Source organism: Psittacula echo, assembly GCF_963264785.1.
Source record: "Psittacula echo genome assembly, chromosome: 3".
NCBI classification, from domain to species: Eukaryota; Metazoa; Chordata; class Aves; order Psittaciformes; family Psittacidae; genus Psittacula; species Psittacula echo.
Genome location: NC_137736.1, coordinates 117,838,649 through 117,853,544, shown reverse-complemented (window position 1 = coordinate 117,853,544; position 14,896 = coordinate 117,838,649). Strand labels below are relative to the sequence as shown.

Genomic DNA, 14,896 nt, shown 5'->3' with positions numbered 1-14,896 from the left:
TTACTCTCCACAGTTTCTATAGCATAGTAGTTTGCTATGACTGTAGTGCTCTAAATAATTAAATGTGCAAATATGTTTTTACAGACCAAGGTAATGTTAGATGCTGGGATGCTGAGCACAGAATACTGGGTAGTTGGCTTTACCGGCTGTGGCTGGGGTAGAACTAATTTCCTTCATAGCAGCTGGCATGGGGCAGTGTTTTGGGTTTGCAACCAAAACAGCATTAATTCTGCAGGGATGTTTTAGCTATTGCTGAGCAGCGCTTACGCACAGTCAAGGCCTTTACTGTGAGTAGGTTGGGGGTGCACAAGGAGTTGGGAGTGGGTACAGCCAGGACAACTGACCGCAACTAACCAAAGGGATATCACATATTGTATGACATCGTGGGCAGCAATAAAAGCAGGGGAAGAAGGAAGGGAGGGACTTTCAGAGTGAGGGCATTTTGTTTTCCCAAGTAACTGTTGCACGTGATGGAGCCCTGCTTTCCTGGAGATGGCTGAACACCTGCCTTGAATTTCTTGGTTTGCTTTGCTTACACACACGGCTTTTGCTTTACCCATGAAACCAACTTTATCTCAACCCACAACTTTCCACAATATTTCCGTTCCAATTCTCTCCCCCTTCTCTCTGGAAGGGGAAATGAGCAAGCGCCATGTGGGGCTTAGCTGCCTAATGGGGTTAAGCCACATTAAACGTTGGTTTAAAAGATTTTGCTGTTTGCTCTCACAGGGGGTTGAGACTGGGTTCAGGGAAAGATTATTGAAGGTGATTTCTTCATGGATCAGGCAGGGGACTATAGCATTTCAGATGAAAGAGTGAATTATTAGAAACATTAACTGTCTGCCTTGTTTATTGTACCCTTCTGCATATAAACATGTCCTTGCTTCCTTGTTTCCTTCGGATTATGTGGACCAAAGCTTACCCAGTTCCAACCTGCTTTTTTCACCAGGCAATTTAATAATGTGGAAAAGCAGCATTGCCAGGTTCAGTGTCAGTGTTACAGCACAATATAAAGCTGTCCTGCTTCATCTCCTGCACTCCTTTCACCAGCTTTCACTCTCAGATACATTTGATCTAATTCTACTGCTTATCTTCCAAGTGCTCCTCAAATGACCTCTTGTTAGAACTATTTAATACTAATGTGTCTTCCTGTGTCGTGTAAACTTTTTTTAAAACTAGAATTTTAATGAGCAGAACAGCACAGCTGTATGATAAAGCTTTCATTAGAGGATTCCTTAATAGAACCCACTTCCAGTCCTTGATTGCATAATCAACAGCTAATGAAATTGTCTTGGTAACAAGAGCTACGGTGTATTACATCCTCTCCCGAGACTAAGTGGAAAGACAATTGTACCAGCCTGAGAGGACTATTGATTATTCACAGTTTGAATTTGATTGCCCTGACGGAAAACTAAACAAGAGATCATCTTCAGCTCTGCTAAATGGATTTTCTTTCCACTGAAAGTTATTGGTTCACTTTCATACGAGGCATTCAGGGGGCAATAAACACAGGGAGCGTAATCTTATTACAGATTCCTGAGCCTGCAAGTTTGAAAGCACCGATCACTGTAAAACAAATCACAGCTGCTTACTTCAGGATCTCTGTGATGTTTAAAGTAGGTGGGAGCTCTGATGGGACACCCAACCCATTCCCTGTTGCCTATCTCATTGCAGGAGGTAATCCCAAAGGGAAGTTTGCTCTGGGACTGGTTCAGAATGAGTGGAAGGTTTATGTTAAGAGGCCCCTAGATCGAGAAGAGCAAGATGTTTATTACCTGAACATCACCGCCACGGATGGTCTCTTTGTAACCCAGGCTGCTGTGGAAGTGACCGTCACTGACGTTAATGATAACAGTCCAGTTTGTGAACAGGTGAGTGGGCAATACCTATGGCAGCCAAACACTGCATTGAAAGTGATAGTTTCCCTATGGGTGTCCCTGCTGTTTACAGGTATTCACAGGTGATGCCCATTTTCATCCTTAAGGTCTTAGTTGAAGAACCCAGAGTGAGCTGCAAGATAAAGCAGTCCTGTAAAGCCAAGACTCAAATATAATGGTCTAATAAAGCTAGCAAAAGAGTCTTGTCTGCAGTGGCCTTAGCTGGCTTTAGTCAAAAATGAAGCATTGAGAAGTGGCACTGGGTAGCCACTCTTCCCCTGCAGAAGAGATGTGCTTTCCCTTCACAACCACTGTGGAAATGTCTACAATCTAGTTTAAGTCCAGCCTTCCTAAACCTGGCAGATGCCAAAGACCCAGTGGAAAAGCGAGAATATAGTTTGCTCTCACATTGTCAGTATGTATGCAATGTGGCCTGACCACAGCTTATTCTGTGAAAGGAACTGGTATTACTGCAATAGAAAGGTCTGTGTGAAAGAGTCACTATGAAACCGCTAACAGTACTGCTCACAGTATCTTATATATATATGTGTGTGTGTATATATCCTCATATAATTCCCATCACTACATTATCACTGATAGATAACTTTCACTTTAAGCACCACTCTGGGGAATCACAGACTGTATCTCCCTCAAACGCTGCTGGGTGAGGTGATAAAAACTGTTCCCTTTGGTAGCACACTCACTAAAGTTTCCATTTCATGGATGTTGATAAAACATATGGAAGACAGAAAGCAAGACTGCATTTAACACCTAAGACGAGCCCTTTCAGTAGTCATAATTTGGCATTGGCTTCAACACCTCAGAGCTTCACAGTAATTTGAATTTCTAGGAAAGGGTTATGTAAAGAAAAATTGTTTCCTGTGTGGAAATACGAACTATGGAGAGCTTAAATAAAGGTTGTGCAAAGACTATAAAATACTGTTACAGCATGGCTTACATTTGTTTCTGTCTCTAGGTTGCATACACAGCACTGTTTCCTGAAGACATTCCATCAAACAAAGTCATTCTTAAAATCAGTGCTAAAGATGCTGACATTGGGTCCAACGGTGAAATTCGCTATTCTCTCTATGGTCCTGGGAACAATAAATTTTTATTAGATCCAGAAAATGGTAAGAACACAATTGAACGTTTTTGAATAGTCCTCTTAATCCCTCAAAATCAGTGGGTGCTAGTTTCCTTAACTAGAGTCGTGTTCCGCATTGCCAGCTCATGTCCAGCTTTTCATCCACCAGTGCTACCAAGTTCTTCTTGTTAGGGCTGCTCATCCCACAGCCTGTATTGGTACTAGGGTTTTCCCCAACCCAGGTACAGGACCTTGCACTTGGCCTTGTTGAACTTCATGAGGTTCACGTGGACCCAGTCTCGAGCTTGTCCATGTCCTTTCGGATGGCATTCTGTCCCTCAGGCATGTCAACTGTACCATTCAGCTTGATGTCTCCAAATTTGCTCAGAGTGCCCTCAATCACAATGACTCTGTCATTGATGAAAATATTAAAAAGTATTGATCCAGATATGGACCCCTGAGGGACACCACTCATCACTGATCTCCATGTGGACATGGAACTGTTGACCAGTACTCTGATTGTGACCACACGTCTAATTCCTCATCCACTGAACAGTCCACACATCAAATCTGTAGCTCTACAATTTAAAGAGAAGAATGTTTTGGGGGTCTATATAGATGACATCTGTAGCTTTTCCCTTGTCCACTGACGTAGTCACTCCATCATAGAAGGCCACTATGTTGCTCAGGCAAGATTTGCCATCGATGAAGCCATGCTGGCTGTCTTGAATCATGTCTCTGTCCTCCATGTGCGTGTCCTAGAATATTTATAGTACAAAAGAGGGGAAGATGCTGACATGCTCCTCCTTCAACTTTAGGCTTCACTTCTCCACCTCGGTCCATACATATTGGTATTTAGACCCTGTAAAAAAAGACATTCATTTTATACACATATTTCTAGGGAGAAAGGATGTCTGTAATGAATTTGTGGGCACAGTTCTTGCACATTTGGCATTTGGTCTGGAAAAATTTACTGATCTCAACTAAGATCTAGATTTTATGGTTGTTATGGAGCAAAGCTAAATAAAATCATTTTCCTCTGAATACAAATCCCACCCCTGTTATTCTTAGGAATTTGTTTTCCATAATGATAGACTAAGTCCTTCTCTGTGCAATGCCTCCTCCGCCTGACTAGCAGGAGGCACGACCTGCTATTTCTGTAGTGTTACTGATGAAAAAGGAGGTGTTTGGAGATGTGTGCAGTGTGTGGAAGGGGAAGTATTGCCTTCCTCAAGAACAAATTTTGTATTTAACTGCAAATTATACCTTTTACAAAATTAATCCAAAACTTATCTTCGGACTCATACTGGCTGCTTGCTGATATGGCAAAGTCTGGCAGTTATCTCTACAGTGGAGAATGGATCAGGGGTAAAGCTCTCACTGTCTGAATAAGATGGATTTTTGTTGCTATTAATGTTTTTTGCAATACCTGTCTCTGTATGAGAATAAGAAGTTTGTTTCAAATGAGATGCTAGAGGTACCTATAGGAATTCAGAGCTGGTTGGATATTGCTTTGTGGGGAAAAGAGGAGGGGTGTTGATGTTATTTTTGAACAGTAGCATCAGAAAACTTCAGAGTTCATTATGGCTGCCATCACCAGATTCAGGATGTTTCTGTGCCTAGGACTCTAGAGTAATTGAAAGACAGTCTTGGAAAAACATGGTGGTGTTCATACGGGTGAAGGTGCAGGCTTTCAAAAGCCACCATTGTCATCCATGCGCTCATATTGGCAGCTCACTTGAGTAAAGAGAGTGAGAAGTGACACTGCTGTGAGATTTTTATCCATTCATTGGAATAAGCAAGGTTGATTATTTTTTTCTTTTTTACTCTTGTGAAATATGTATTTTTGAGATACTCACATTATCTAGAATTAGCAATGCTGCTACAGTAGTAATGATGCTGCTGCTTTTAATTAATTTTAGGTGAGTTGAAATCCTTGGCCCCTCTCGACCGAGAGAAAATCGCTGCATACAACTTGGTTGCCCGAGCCACAGATGGTGGTGGCAGGTTTTGCCAATCAGAAATCCATCTTATTTTGGAAGATGTTAATGATAACCCACCAGTGTTTTCATCTGATCACTACACCGCATGTGTCTATGAGAATACAGCCACTAAAGCTTTGTTAACAAGAGTCCAAGCCACGGATCCTGATGTTGGTAAGTCAGTAACACTGTGAACAATAATTAATGCTCAGGAAAACTCTGTGGTTGATGGAATTGCAATACAGTTCATATTTTTTATTGCTACCTTTCCTTTCCTCCTTTTACTTCTGCATCCTTCCCATTTTTCTGTCTTGTATTTCTTTAATTCTAAATGCTCGTGGCTGAGCTTGACATAGTGGTATTGCAAACTGAAAAGAATCATAGCTGCCACACAAGCACGTAGTCTTATTGTCTTGATGGGTGATAGCTATGATTAGGGATAAATTATAGTTTTGGGGTAAATTCCAACATTTTTCCTCCAGTGGTCTGATCTCTTTTCTTGAGCCATGATTTTGAACACCCATGCGTCTGTTTATGTAACTAATATAGTTACGTGCCATAGGTACCTATATCTGATTAATCACAGCTTTTCTAGAGTCTTATAACCGCTATCACTCCCATTTGTTCCAGCTGGTTAACTTAGCTTAAAACTATTGTTGTACACTGTGAATGTACGTTATAAATGTTCCGGTTATTTAACTGTGCATTCTTTTAAAGTGTGATAGTTTATTATTGAGGACCTTAACCTTGAAATCTGGGCCCAATTATAAATATTTAAAGGGGGATTTTTTTTTGCATAACACTGATAAAACCCACTGAATATCAGGTGGGTTTTTTTAGCACATTCACTTCAGTTGAAATAAATAAATACCTTAGTTTATTTTTTCTTCATGTGGTTTTGGAGATGGTTTGTAGAAGCTGTGGCCTGAATAACTTTTCATAAAATAACTTCACTGAATGAAAAGATATTTCATATTAAAATCTTTTTTTTTTAAGTACAATGCATGCAGGATGTCTCAGGTGTTACTAAGGCTGATAATGTAAATATGCAGGTATCAGTAAAGGAGCAGCAAGCATTCATCAATGTACCTATGAAAAGCTGGATTAAGTGCCTTGGTTGAAAAATCAAATTTAAAATTATGATACTGTCCTGCAGTGAAAAGCCAATTAGTGGTAGTAAACTACTGAACAGTGTGAAGACCCAGTGTTGTTGTTTTCTGCTGTTGCCTTAATTATCATTTTCCTCATAGGTGAGATGACATTCAAGGTGAGAAGGGAGATAGAATTAGAATAAAAAGTTGTCAGTAAAAGTTCTTGCTGCCAGCTGTACATAATGATACGGTTAACAATGAAAAAAATAATAATAAAAAAAGGATTAAAATAACATGAGCTAATGGCTACATCTTCCTTCTGGAACTAAATAAGTTAAAGGGATGTGTGTGATGAATGGGAAGGAGCTCTGGACTTCCTTGATGATTAGACCTGAAAATCAAACAAGACATTGTATCATATGAAAGTGACTGTGGTCTCTAAATATGGATTTTATATTCATTGTTGTTCTGTTTGTTAGTCCATAGTAAAACCGCTGATTCCCCATTGCTGCACATTGAATGAGTTCAGGTAGTGTAATGTTCCGATCAGGGAGAAAAATGTATTATTCATATTCCCAATGGGCTATGATATTCCTGTAAGGTTTTGTGGAGCATTATCCTGAAAACATCAGTGGAGCTAGTAATCATCACACAAATCAATTTTTAACATTCATGAGAAATCTTGCTATCAGTCTTAGAATCTTCCCATTCTTCTGCTTTGGACTTTAAAGAGCCATGTACTGTAAGGTTAAGAGTATGTATAGAAGACATTGAGATAAAACTTGAGAGGTCAGTTTGTTGTCTGTAACTAAACACAATTTAAGCATAAAACTGAAAATTTTGTGGTCAGGTGCTGTTGGATAATTAAGACCATTTCTAGTTAACAGGAGAATAGTGTTATATCTGCCTTGTGGTTTTGATATCTCTTAAAATTCCTGAACTCATAACATCCTGGGAAATTTCAGGACTGGAACATAAATTGGTGTTTTATATCTTTGTAATTTGGATACATGCTTAGAAACTAGCTGTGCCAGATGGAGACACTGAAGGGGAGATGTGATTCTTCTTCACAGTATTCAGCAGAAGGAAATGGCTTTAACTGTAGTAGCACACAAGATCATTTTACATAACCTCTCCATGTAGTTAGGTATCTCACATTAAATGATCACATGAAGGAGAGAGAATATATGTACGTCCCTGTGTTAATATATGTATTAGTAACTTTAATATAAAGCAAACAGAATCATAGAATGGTTTGGGCTGGAAGGGACCTTAAAGCTCATTCAGTTCCAACCCCATGCCATGGGCAGGGACAATTTCCACTAGACCAGGTTGCTCCAAGCCCCATCCAACCTGGCCTTGAGCACTGCCAGGGATGAGGCAGCCACAGCTCCTCTGGGGAACCTGTTCTTTCTCCCACCCTGCTTCCTAGAATTCTTAATATTTCCACAAGATAGTATTTCCTGCTAGTTCATCACCAGGATTGGTAATGTACAAACTAAGAAATATAAGGAAATTGCTGGGTTTACAGTTTTTTAGAGAAGTTCACAGGATTTTCCACCTCCCACTGTCTTCAAATCAAAGTGCCAAATTGCTCCATCCTTTTCAAATTAAGGCGTGAGAAGAGTTTGAGTGAATGCTGAGGTGTAATTATCTGAGCAAACCCATCAGAAAACTACAACATCAGCCCCTTTCGAAAGAATTAGGGTTGTGCTAGAGCAGCAGCACTGAGAAAACCTACATGGGGCTTTGTGGATAGCATGGCATTAAAAAAATTTATAAACTTCAAAATAAACCTGGAGCCCAAAGCTGAGCTGCAGGTGCATATTCATTTCCAGTGCTGCTCATGCTTTCTGCTTGCACAGTGTTGTGGCCTCGCTCACAGAATACAAGAAAGAATGACAACATAGTCCAAGCTCAGCAGCACTTTAAGTGATGGTTAAATGCTGACTTACTTCCAGCTTTGCCTTGTGAATGACCTCCATACTCAGGCCTGATTCCATGATGATTGATGGTGTAGTCTACAAAAGGCAGGAGCATTCACTGCACTAAATATGAACAGTGCGTCACCTGTCCTTCTGCAGTCCTCTTCATCACCACTGGGGCACTGGCAGTTCTACACTATCCACATTTGCCGTCAGTTTAGTGACTTCACTGACCTATTGATTTTTTCTGGGTTTATGATGAATATAGATTTCTAATTTTGCTCAAAGAAGGGACAACCTTGTCAGCCAGCTCTCTCTTGCCTGCTGCTGAGAGGCTGCCTTCCAGGCTCTGCATTATCCTGTAGTTAAAGCCACGGCTAGTACCTACATGTGCAGGTCCTTCCCCCATTTTCTGCACAACCAACCGGTATAGATGGACTAGGTTGTCTTGGAGTACAATGTAGTTACATTACATTACGTGCATTACATGCAGCCAATGTGCAGGAAAACACAGGCATGTAAGAAGACACATACTGGTAGGAGTGGCCATTATTTGGTTGCAAAGAGTTCCCTGTTGTGCACAGACCTCACGCCTCTGTCCCCAGCTATCCCTCATTCTCTCGCCGCTTCTCCAGCCCTGGACCCATAGAAGTACATTGCAGAGGAGTTGTGGTGATGTGCAGCCTGCAAGGAGCCAGCTGGTGCACAGGATATGTTTGGCAAGCCACATGTAGGAGTTTCTCAGAGACTGATCTGATTCTCCCTTGAATAGCAGCACACCCCAAACAACAAAGGCCTGCACCCACTCCCTTGCCCAGCCAAGACATCCTGCTTTGCCAGCTGCCCTGTACTTTGACATTGTTTTGTCCATGCCTTGTATCTGTTACGGTTCACAGTCCACTTCCTAACAGGGATGATGTGTTCCACTGCCCCATTTCTGCAGATTGTACAAATAGCAAATGAGTCAGGAAGGGCCCTCACTGTGGGCTGAAGGTAAGGACCACAGTGCTATGCGTGGTGACAAGGCAGAGGTGATGCAGTTTGGATGGCCTTCCTAGAAACGTGTCTCCTGGGCTTGTGGATATAGAGGTGCGATGCTGCAGGGTTCACACAGTCACAGAATGGTTGAGACTGGACAGGACCCCTGAAAGGTCCAACAACCCTGTTCAATCAGGGCTACCTACAGCAGGTTGTCTAGGACTGCGTCTGGATGGCTTTTGGATATATCCCCTGAGTGCTGTGCAGTGGGGGCACTACAGGGGCCCTCTGAATAACCAGAGACCTACGCTATGGATACAGGCAAAAACATAACATCCTCACCGTGACCTGGTGACTGGCAGAGCGGTGCAGACAGGCAGAAAACCCACACTTGATGCCCTCTCTGGCTGTCAGTTTTTCCCAAGCTGGACATAATTCAGGGAAGAATCACTGTCAGACAAGATTTAGTTTGGGGAAATATTCTACCATATCTAATAGCAGATTTAATAGCATTGATAATGCAACCTAGAAAAATAAGCAGTGTGTTAATTTTGTCAAAGCATTTTGTCACTTTTATGCAAGGATGCCCAGAATTGAAGCTTCCCAGCTTCTGCTGTAGGCTCACAGCGCAGTGAGAACAGTGTGAGAGGTTTATTTGCCAGTTAAAAAAAAACCTATTTAACTAGTTTGGGGGTGGCGGTATTTGAATGGTGACCATGGTTTTCTATTTTTTGCTCTCTGTGTCTGAAGCTTGGGTAGGTAGGTGGTGTGAGGGAAAACAATGGGTGTTAAAAGCTTAAGTCAGGGAGCCAAGATAAGACTTGAGACTCTCCTACAGGTAAGTTTATACAGCCAGGTTCTACAGGTCAGTTGTGGTTGAAATTTGGTTGTGTTTACTAAAGAGTTGCATAGAGTTAAATATTATTTGGACCAAGATTTATGAGAAGGATTCTGCAATCATCTGATTAGTGCATTTGTGTTTAATGGGGAGAGTTTAAATCAATCAAGCCTCTAATCAGTCTGGTTCTTGGTGTGGGGAGCTAATTACTCACGCAGTGAAAGGGGCTCAGGCCTTCTGGAGGAGCTGTTTATCCTTCTCACTAGCAGATATTGGCTCCCTAACTCCTCCAGAGAAGGACAGGGGAGCAAACTGTGGGACATCATTGGCCTGGTGAGCAGCTGGGGAACCTGGCAAATGTGGGGAAGGAGCACTATTTTCCTTCATCTTCTGATGGAAATTTTTATCTTGGATTTCAAAGGCATCTGTGATAAAACTGATATTTGCCCTGTGAGGTTTGACCTCAGTGATTTTGATCTTTCCATAAAGACTTGGTTTATCAAAAAATTCCTAAAATCAAACCCTTTTCATGAGCAGGTGCTCAGGAAATAAGAGATGTCTTTTCTAGGGAAGGATGGTAATATAACTTCTTCAAGTTCCAGTCAATCCAGTCTGGATTGTACCTATCTCCAGGAGGGTGGTTAAGCAAGCATATTGTATCTTCTTGTTGTCCTCTCCTTGTGTCAGTAGGAAAAATGAAGAAACTGTTAAAACCATAAAAATTAAATATCTGTCAGAAATAATGGCTGAGGAACATGCGTCGTTCTCCAGGGTTTATCGCTGTTTGTAGAAAGTGGCATCAAAGTGCTGGTAAGCACAGTTCAGAAGAAAATTACTCCATTAGGTCATCCAGTGAGTCACTGCTTTCAAGAACCTGTGCATGGAAGTAATGAGTACCGACTTCAGTGGTGGGCCAAGTGAGGTTGTTGAAGTGTCAGAGAGGAAAGCAAGATAGTCACAGCTTGATTAAGGAGCAGTTCTCTGAATTATGTATAATGGCAAGTAACAGAATAATAGAAATGGTGAAGTAGATATTGATTTTAGCATTTGCTGGCAAAACCAATATACAGCAAACCTCTACTTAGCATGTTTATTTATGCTGGGCAGGTCCCTTAAAATGGATTTAGAAACTTCTGAGGCATTCAAGATCTGAAAAAGAAGAAAACAGGGTTCGAAACATGAATAAAAAGAGTAACAAAGATGATAGCATGGAAGATTTACTGAAACCCAGCAGCTAATAGGCAGATAACTTTGGCAATGATGCATTGGCTAGGTTATTTCTGGATATTGTCTGAGTTCTTCTAAAATAAGTATTTGCAAGATACTTTGCATAGGATGGCTCATTCTCTTTAAAACATACATGGAGCTTCCTATATCTTTACATATGTCTCTGCCTGAGTGACTTTTAAAATAGTCCAGGGGTTAGATTGCTAATGCAGGATATGAAAGATCTGAATTATTAATTCCTTTTTCTACAGAAGACAGGAGTGAGCATTGCTATGTTGCTCCGTAGCCTGGTGGATAAGTCCCCCAGGACTTATTCAATTAATAGTCTACGGCAATGTACCGTTGTACTTCTCCTCCTTGGAAATGTGTCCTTACCATTAGACTTCTGTTCCATACAAAGAGTGAGAGGGCAATGCCCCACTTTCCCCAGTGGGCTGGTCAGTAGTCCTGAGGACTCCTGAGGTACAGGTTCACCCAGTGAGTTGTTCAGGAGAAAACCTAGCTTTTGCCTTCTTAATAAAGGCAAAAGCACTTCTAGGAATGCAGAGAAACAGCACATTGGGCCCCTGAAAAATTGCCAAATAAAATTTAATAGGCTCTGTGGGGTCTTAGACTTACCTGGTGTTAGGACGTAAACAAACAAGGTGTTTGGGGATTGTGATAGAAAGCTTAGGTTTCTGCCTAAACAAGCCCTGCTTCATGTTGCTTATTTTGCTTCCCATGCCTTGGCACTCAGGAGACCTAATCCTGTTAGTAGTCAGTCTATATGACCCTCTTGTAGGATATGTGAAATGGCCAGATTTTTAAAGCTTCATATGGTTAGTCAGGGGAACTTAGCCACTCAACTTGCATTGAAATAATGTGTATATGTGTATCAAGATGACTAAGAGTCTGTGTTCAGCAAGTTTAGCAAGCAGAAGTCATCAGCCCAGTCTCATTTCCTTCTGCAACATGCAAAGAGGACATACAGAAAGAAATACAGGTGGTATGGCTTAGGTTTAGTGAGGTTTTTGATATTGTACCACATGCTATTTTTATAAACAAGCTAGGGAAACATGGGCTGCATGAAACTGTTGTCAGGTGAGTCTGTAATGACCGTTACGCTGGAGGGATAAGTTAAGAAAGGTATTGGGTGCAGCATTGCTTTTATTTTCATTCCTGGATGGTTCGGTATGCATAAGATCTGTATTGCTACATGTCAGAAAGCAGAATATGGGGCTGCAAGTACCCTGGATAGTGTCAAAGTTGAAGTTGTGGGATTTAACAATGGAAAAGTAAGAAAAGTGGTATGGAAAAATAAATTGAGGTCATCAAGATAAATGTGAAATCCTGTGTTTAGCCAGGAATAACCAAGAGCATCAGTGTTGTTTGGGTAATGACTGGCTGGACAGCAGAACTGCAGAGAAGCAGCTGTATTATGGTGAACCACAGCCTGAATGTGTGTTTACACTTTCATAGCAGTGTGAAAAGTCAAATATTTGAATGAGATGAGTAAACAGGAGTAATGCTGGAAAACAGAAGTAGTTCTTTCTGTTTACTTGGTGTTGGCAAAACCTGAGCTGAAAGGCTGTGTCAGGTTTTGGGTACAGCACTTCCAGGAAGATATGAGCTACATGGAGGTTTAAAGAAAGATCACAGGTCTGTAAAACGTGTGCTACCAGGAAATGCTTAAACAGTTGAGAGGGGATGCCAGGAAAAGAGAACTGAGATGATAAAGTATAACAGTCTTCAGATGTCAGACAAGTAGCTCTGAGGAAGGAAGTCAGCCTATGTTCTTTTTCTCTCCTTGGCTTTTATTATTCTTATTCAGTCTCAACAAAAAGTTAGAACAAGATTTGTAGTTGTAAGAAAAATGAGGCACTGGAGTGTGTTATCCAAAGAGGTTACACAAGTTCACAATCAAAGGATAGGCCTGTGTTTGGGGATAAATTGCATCCATCCTTTCTTTGTGCAGCGATAAGTTAGATGACCTCGCAAGATTCCTGCTGTCATTATACTCTGACATTTCTATTCATTTCTTTATTTTTTGAGATTTCCAAGACATTGTTAACAATATGGAGACAGAGAACTAGACAAGGAGAATTGTACCTCTTGGATTCTGTTGGCTGAATAAGCCCTGTATTTAAACTGGATCACTGAAACATACATATATATGTGTGTGTGTATTTATATGCATACATACATACATGCTTTATTATATATATATGTGTGTGTGTATGTTCATTCCATTGATTTAGGATACATTACCAATGTTTTCAGCTGCAGTGTGTAAACCTAGATCAGGTGTACTCAGAGTGGCCTTTCTCACTGCAGAAAAATAATCAAGCTTATGCCTGATCAGCACAAGAAAGTGGATCACTCAGGGGCCCTGATGGAAACAAATATTCAAGTCCACTCATGTAAGCCAGTACCCTGTGCTATGTACATCCACTAACACCCCCAAGTCCTTCTCTGCAGGGCTGCTCTGAATCTCTTCTCTGCCCAACCTGTAGCTGTGCCTGGGATTGCTCCGACCTAGGTGTAGGACCTTGCACTTGGCATGGTTAAACTTCATAAGGTTGGCATCAGCCCACCTCACAAGCGTGTCGAGGTCCCTCTGGATGGCATCCCTTCCCTCCAGCGTTATCAACCGAACCACACAGCTTGGTGTCATCGGCAAACTTGCTGAGGGCGCACTCAATCCCACTGTCCATGTCACCGACAAAGATGTTGAACAAGACCGGTCCCAACACTGATCCCTGAGGGACACCACTCGTTACCGGTGTCCAGCCGGACATCGAGCCATTGACCACAACTCTTTGCGTGCGGCCATCCAGCCAGTTCTTTATCCACCGAGTGGTCCACCCATCAAATTGATGTCTCTCCAGTTTAGAGACAAGGATGTCATGTGGGACAGTGTCGAACGCTTTGCACAAGTCCAGACAGATGACGTCAACTGCTCTGCCCCTGTCCATCAGTTCCTTAACCCTATCATAGGAGGCCACCAAAATTTTCAGGCAGGATTTCCCCTTAGTGAAGCCATGCTGGCTGTCACCAAGCGCCAGCAGGTCGAAGGAGGTGATCTTGCCCCTCTACTCTGCTCTCGTGAGACCTCACTTGGAGTATTGTGTGCAGTTCTGGTGTCCTCAACATAAAAAGGACATGGAACTGTTGGAACAAGTCCAGAGGAGGCCACGAGGATGATCAGGGGACTGGAGCACCTCCCGTATGAAGACAGGCTGAGAAAGTTGGGGCTGTTCAGCCTGGAGAAGAGAAGGCTGCATGGAGACCTCATAGCAGCCTTCCAGTATCTGAAGGGGGCCTACAAGGATGCTGGGGAGGGACTGTTCATCAGGGACTGTAGTGACAGGACAAGGGGTAATCAGTTAAAACTTAAACAGGGGAAGTTTAGATTGGATCTAAGGAAGAAATTCTTTACTGAGAGGGTGGTGAGGCACTGGAATGGGTTGCCCAGGGAGGTTGTGAATGCTCCATCCCTGGCGGTGTTCAAGGCCAGGTTGGACAAAGCCTTGGGTGACATGGTTTAGTGTGAGGTGTCCCTGCCCATGGCAGGGGGGTTGGAACTAGATGATCTTAAGGTCCTTTCCAACCCTAACTATTCTATGACTCTATGTAAATCTCTCCTAGAAGAGCAAGGGGGAGTGAGCCAACTATCCAGATGTCATCTTCCTACCAAAAAAGACAACACCTGACCCAGCTGAAATGAAAAGCAGGAGTTTAGACACCCGTGGAAGTGATCACACCACTAAAAGCTTACACCTGCCATTTCTATCTAGCATTTCCCTTCAGTAAGGGGTTGGTTATCTTCATCTCTGTCCTCTGTGCCCCTGCTTTCATCCCATGGTACATGACTCTGCTGGGGCAGTGGTGTGAGCCTTTGGGGTTAAGGCTGTA

At 42.1% G+C, this 14,896-nt stretch overlaps 1 protein-coding gene across 4 annotated transcripts in view; it reads left to right on the top strand.

The window, feature by feature from the left end:
• Positions 1 to 14,896, top strand: part of FAT3 (FAT atypical cadherin 3) — a gene marked incomplete at both ends in the record, with an annotated part of 320,523 nt that overhangs the window by 251,014 nt on the left and 54,613 nt on the right. For all 4 annotated transcript variants that reach the window (XM_080612353.1, XM_080612351.1, XM_080612352.1 and 1 more), the window contains 3 exons: positions 1,675 to 1,871; positions 2,854 to 3,007; positions 4,884 to 5,117. In XM_080612353.1, coding sequence (XP_080468479.1) covers positions 1,675 to 1,871; positions 2,854 to 3,007; positions 4,884 to 5,117 — 585 coding nt within the window. The remainder of the gene's footprint in view (positions 1 to 1,674; positions 1,872 to 2,853; positions 3,008 to 4,883; positions 5,118 to 14,896) is intronic.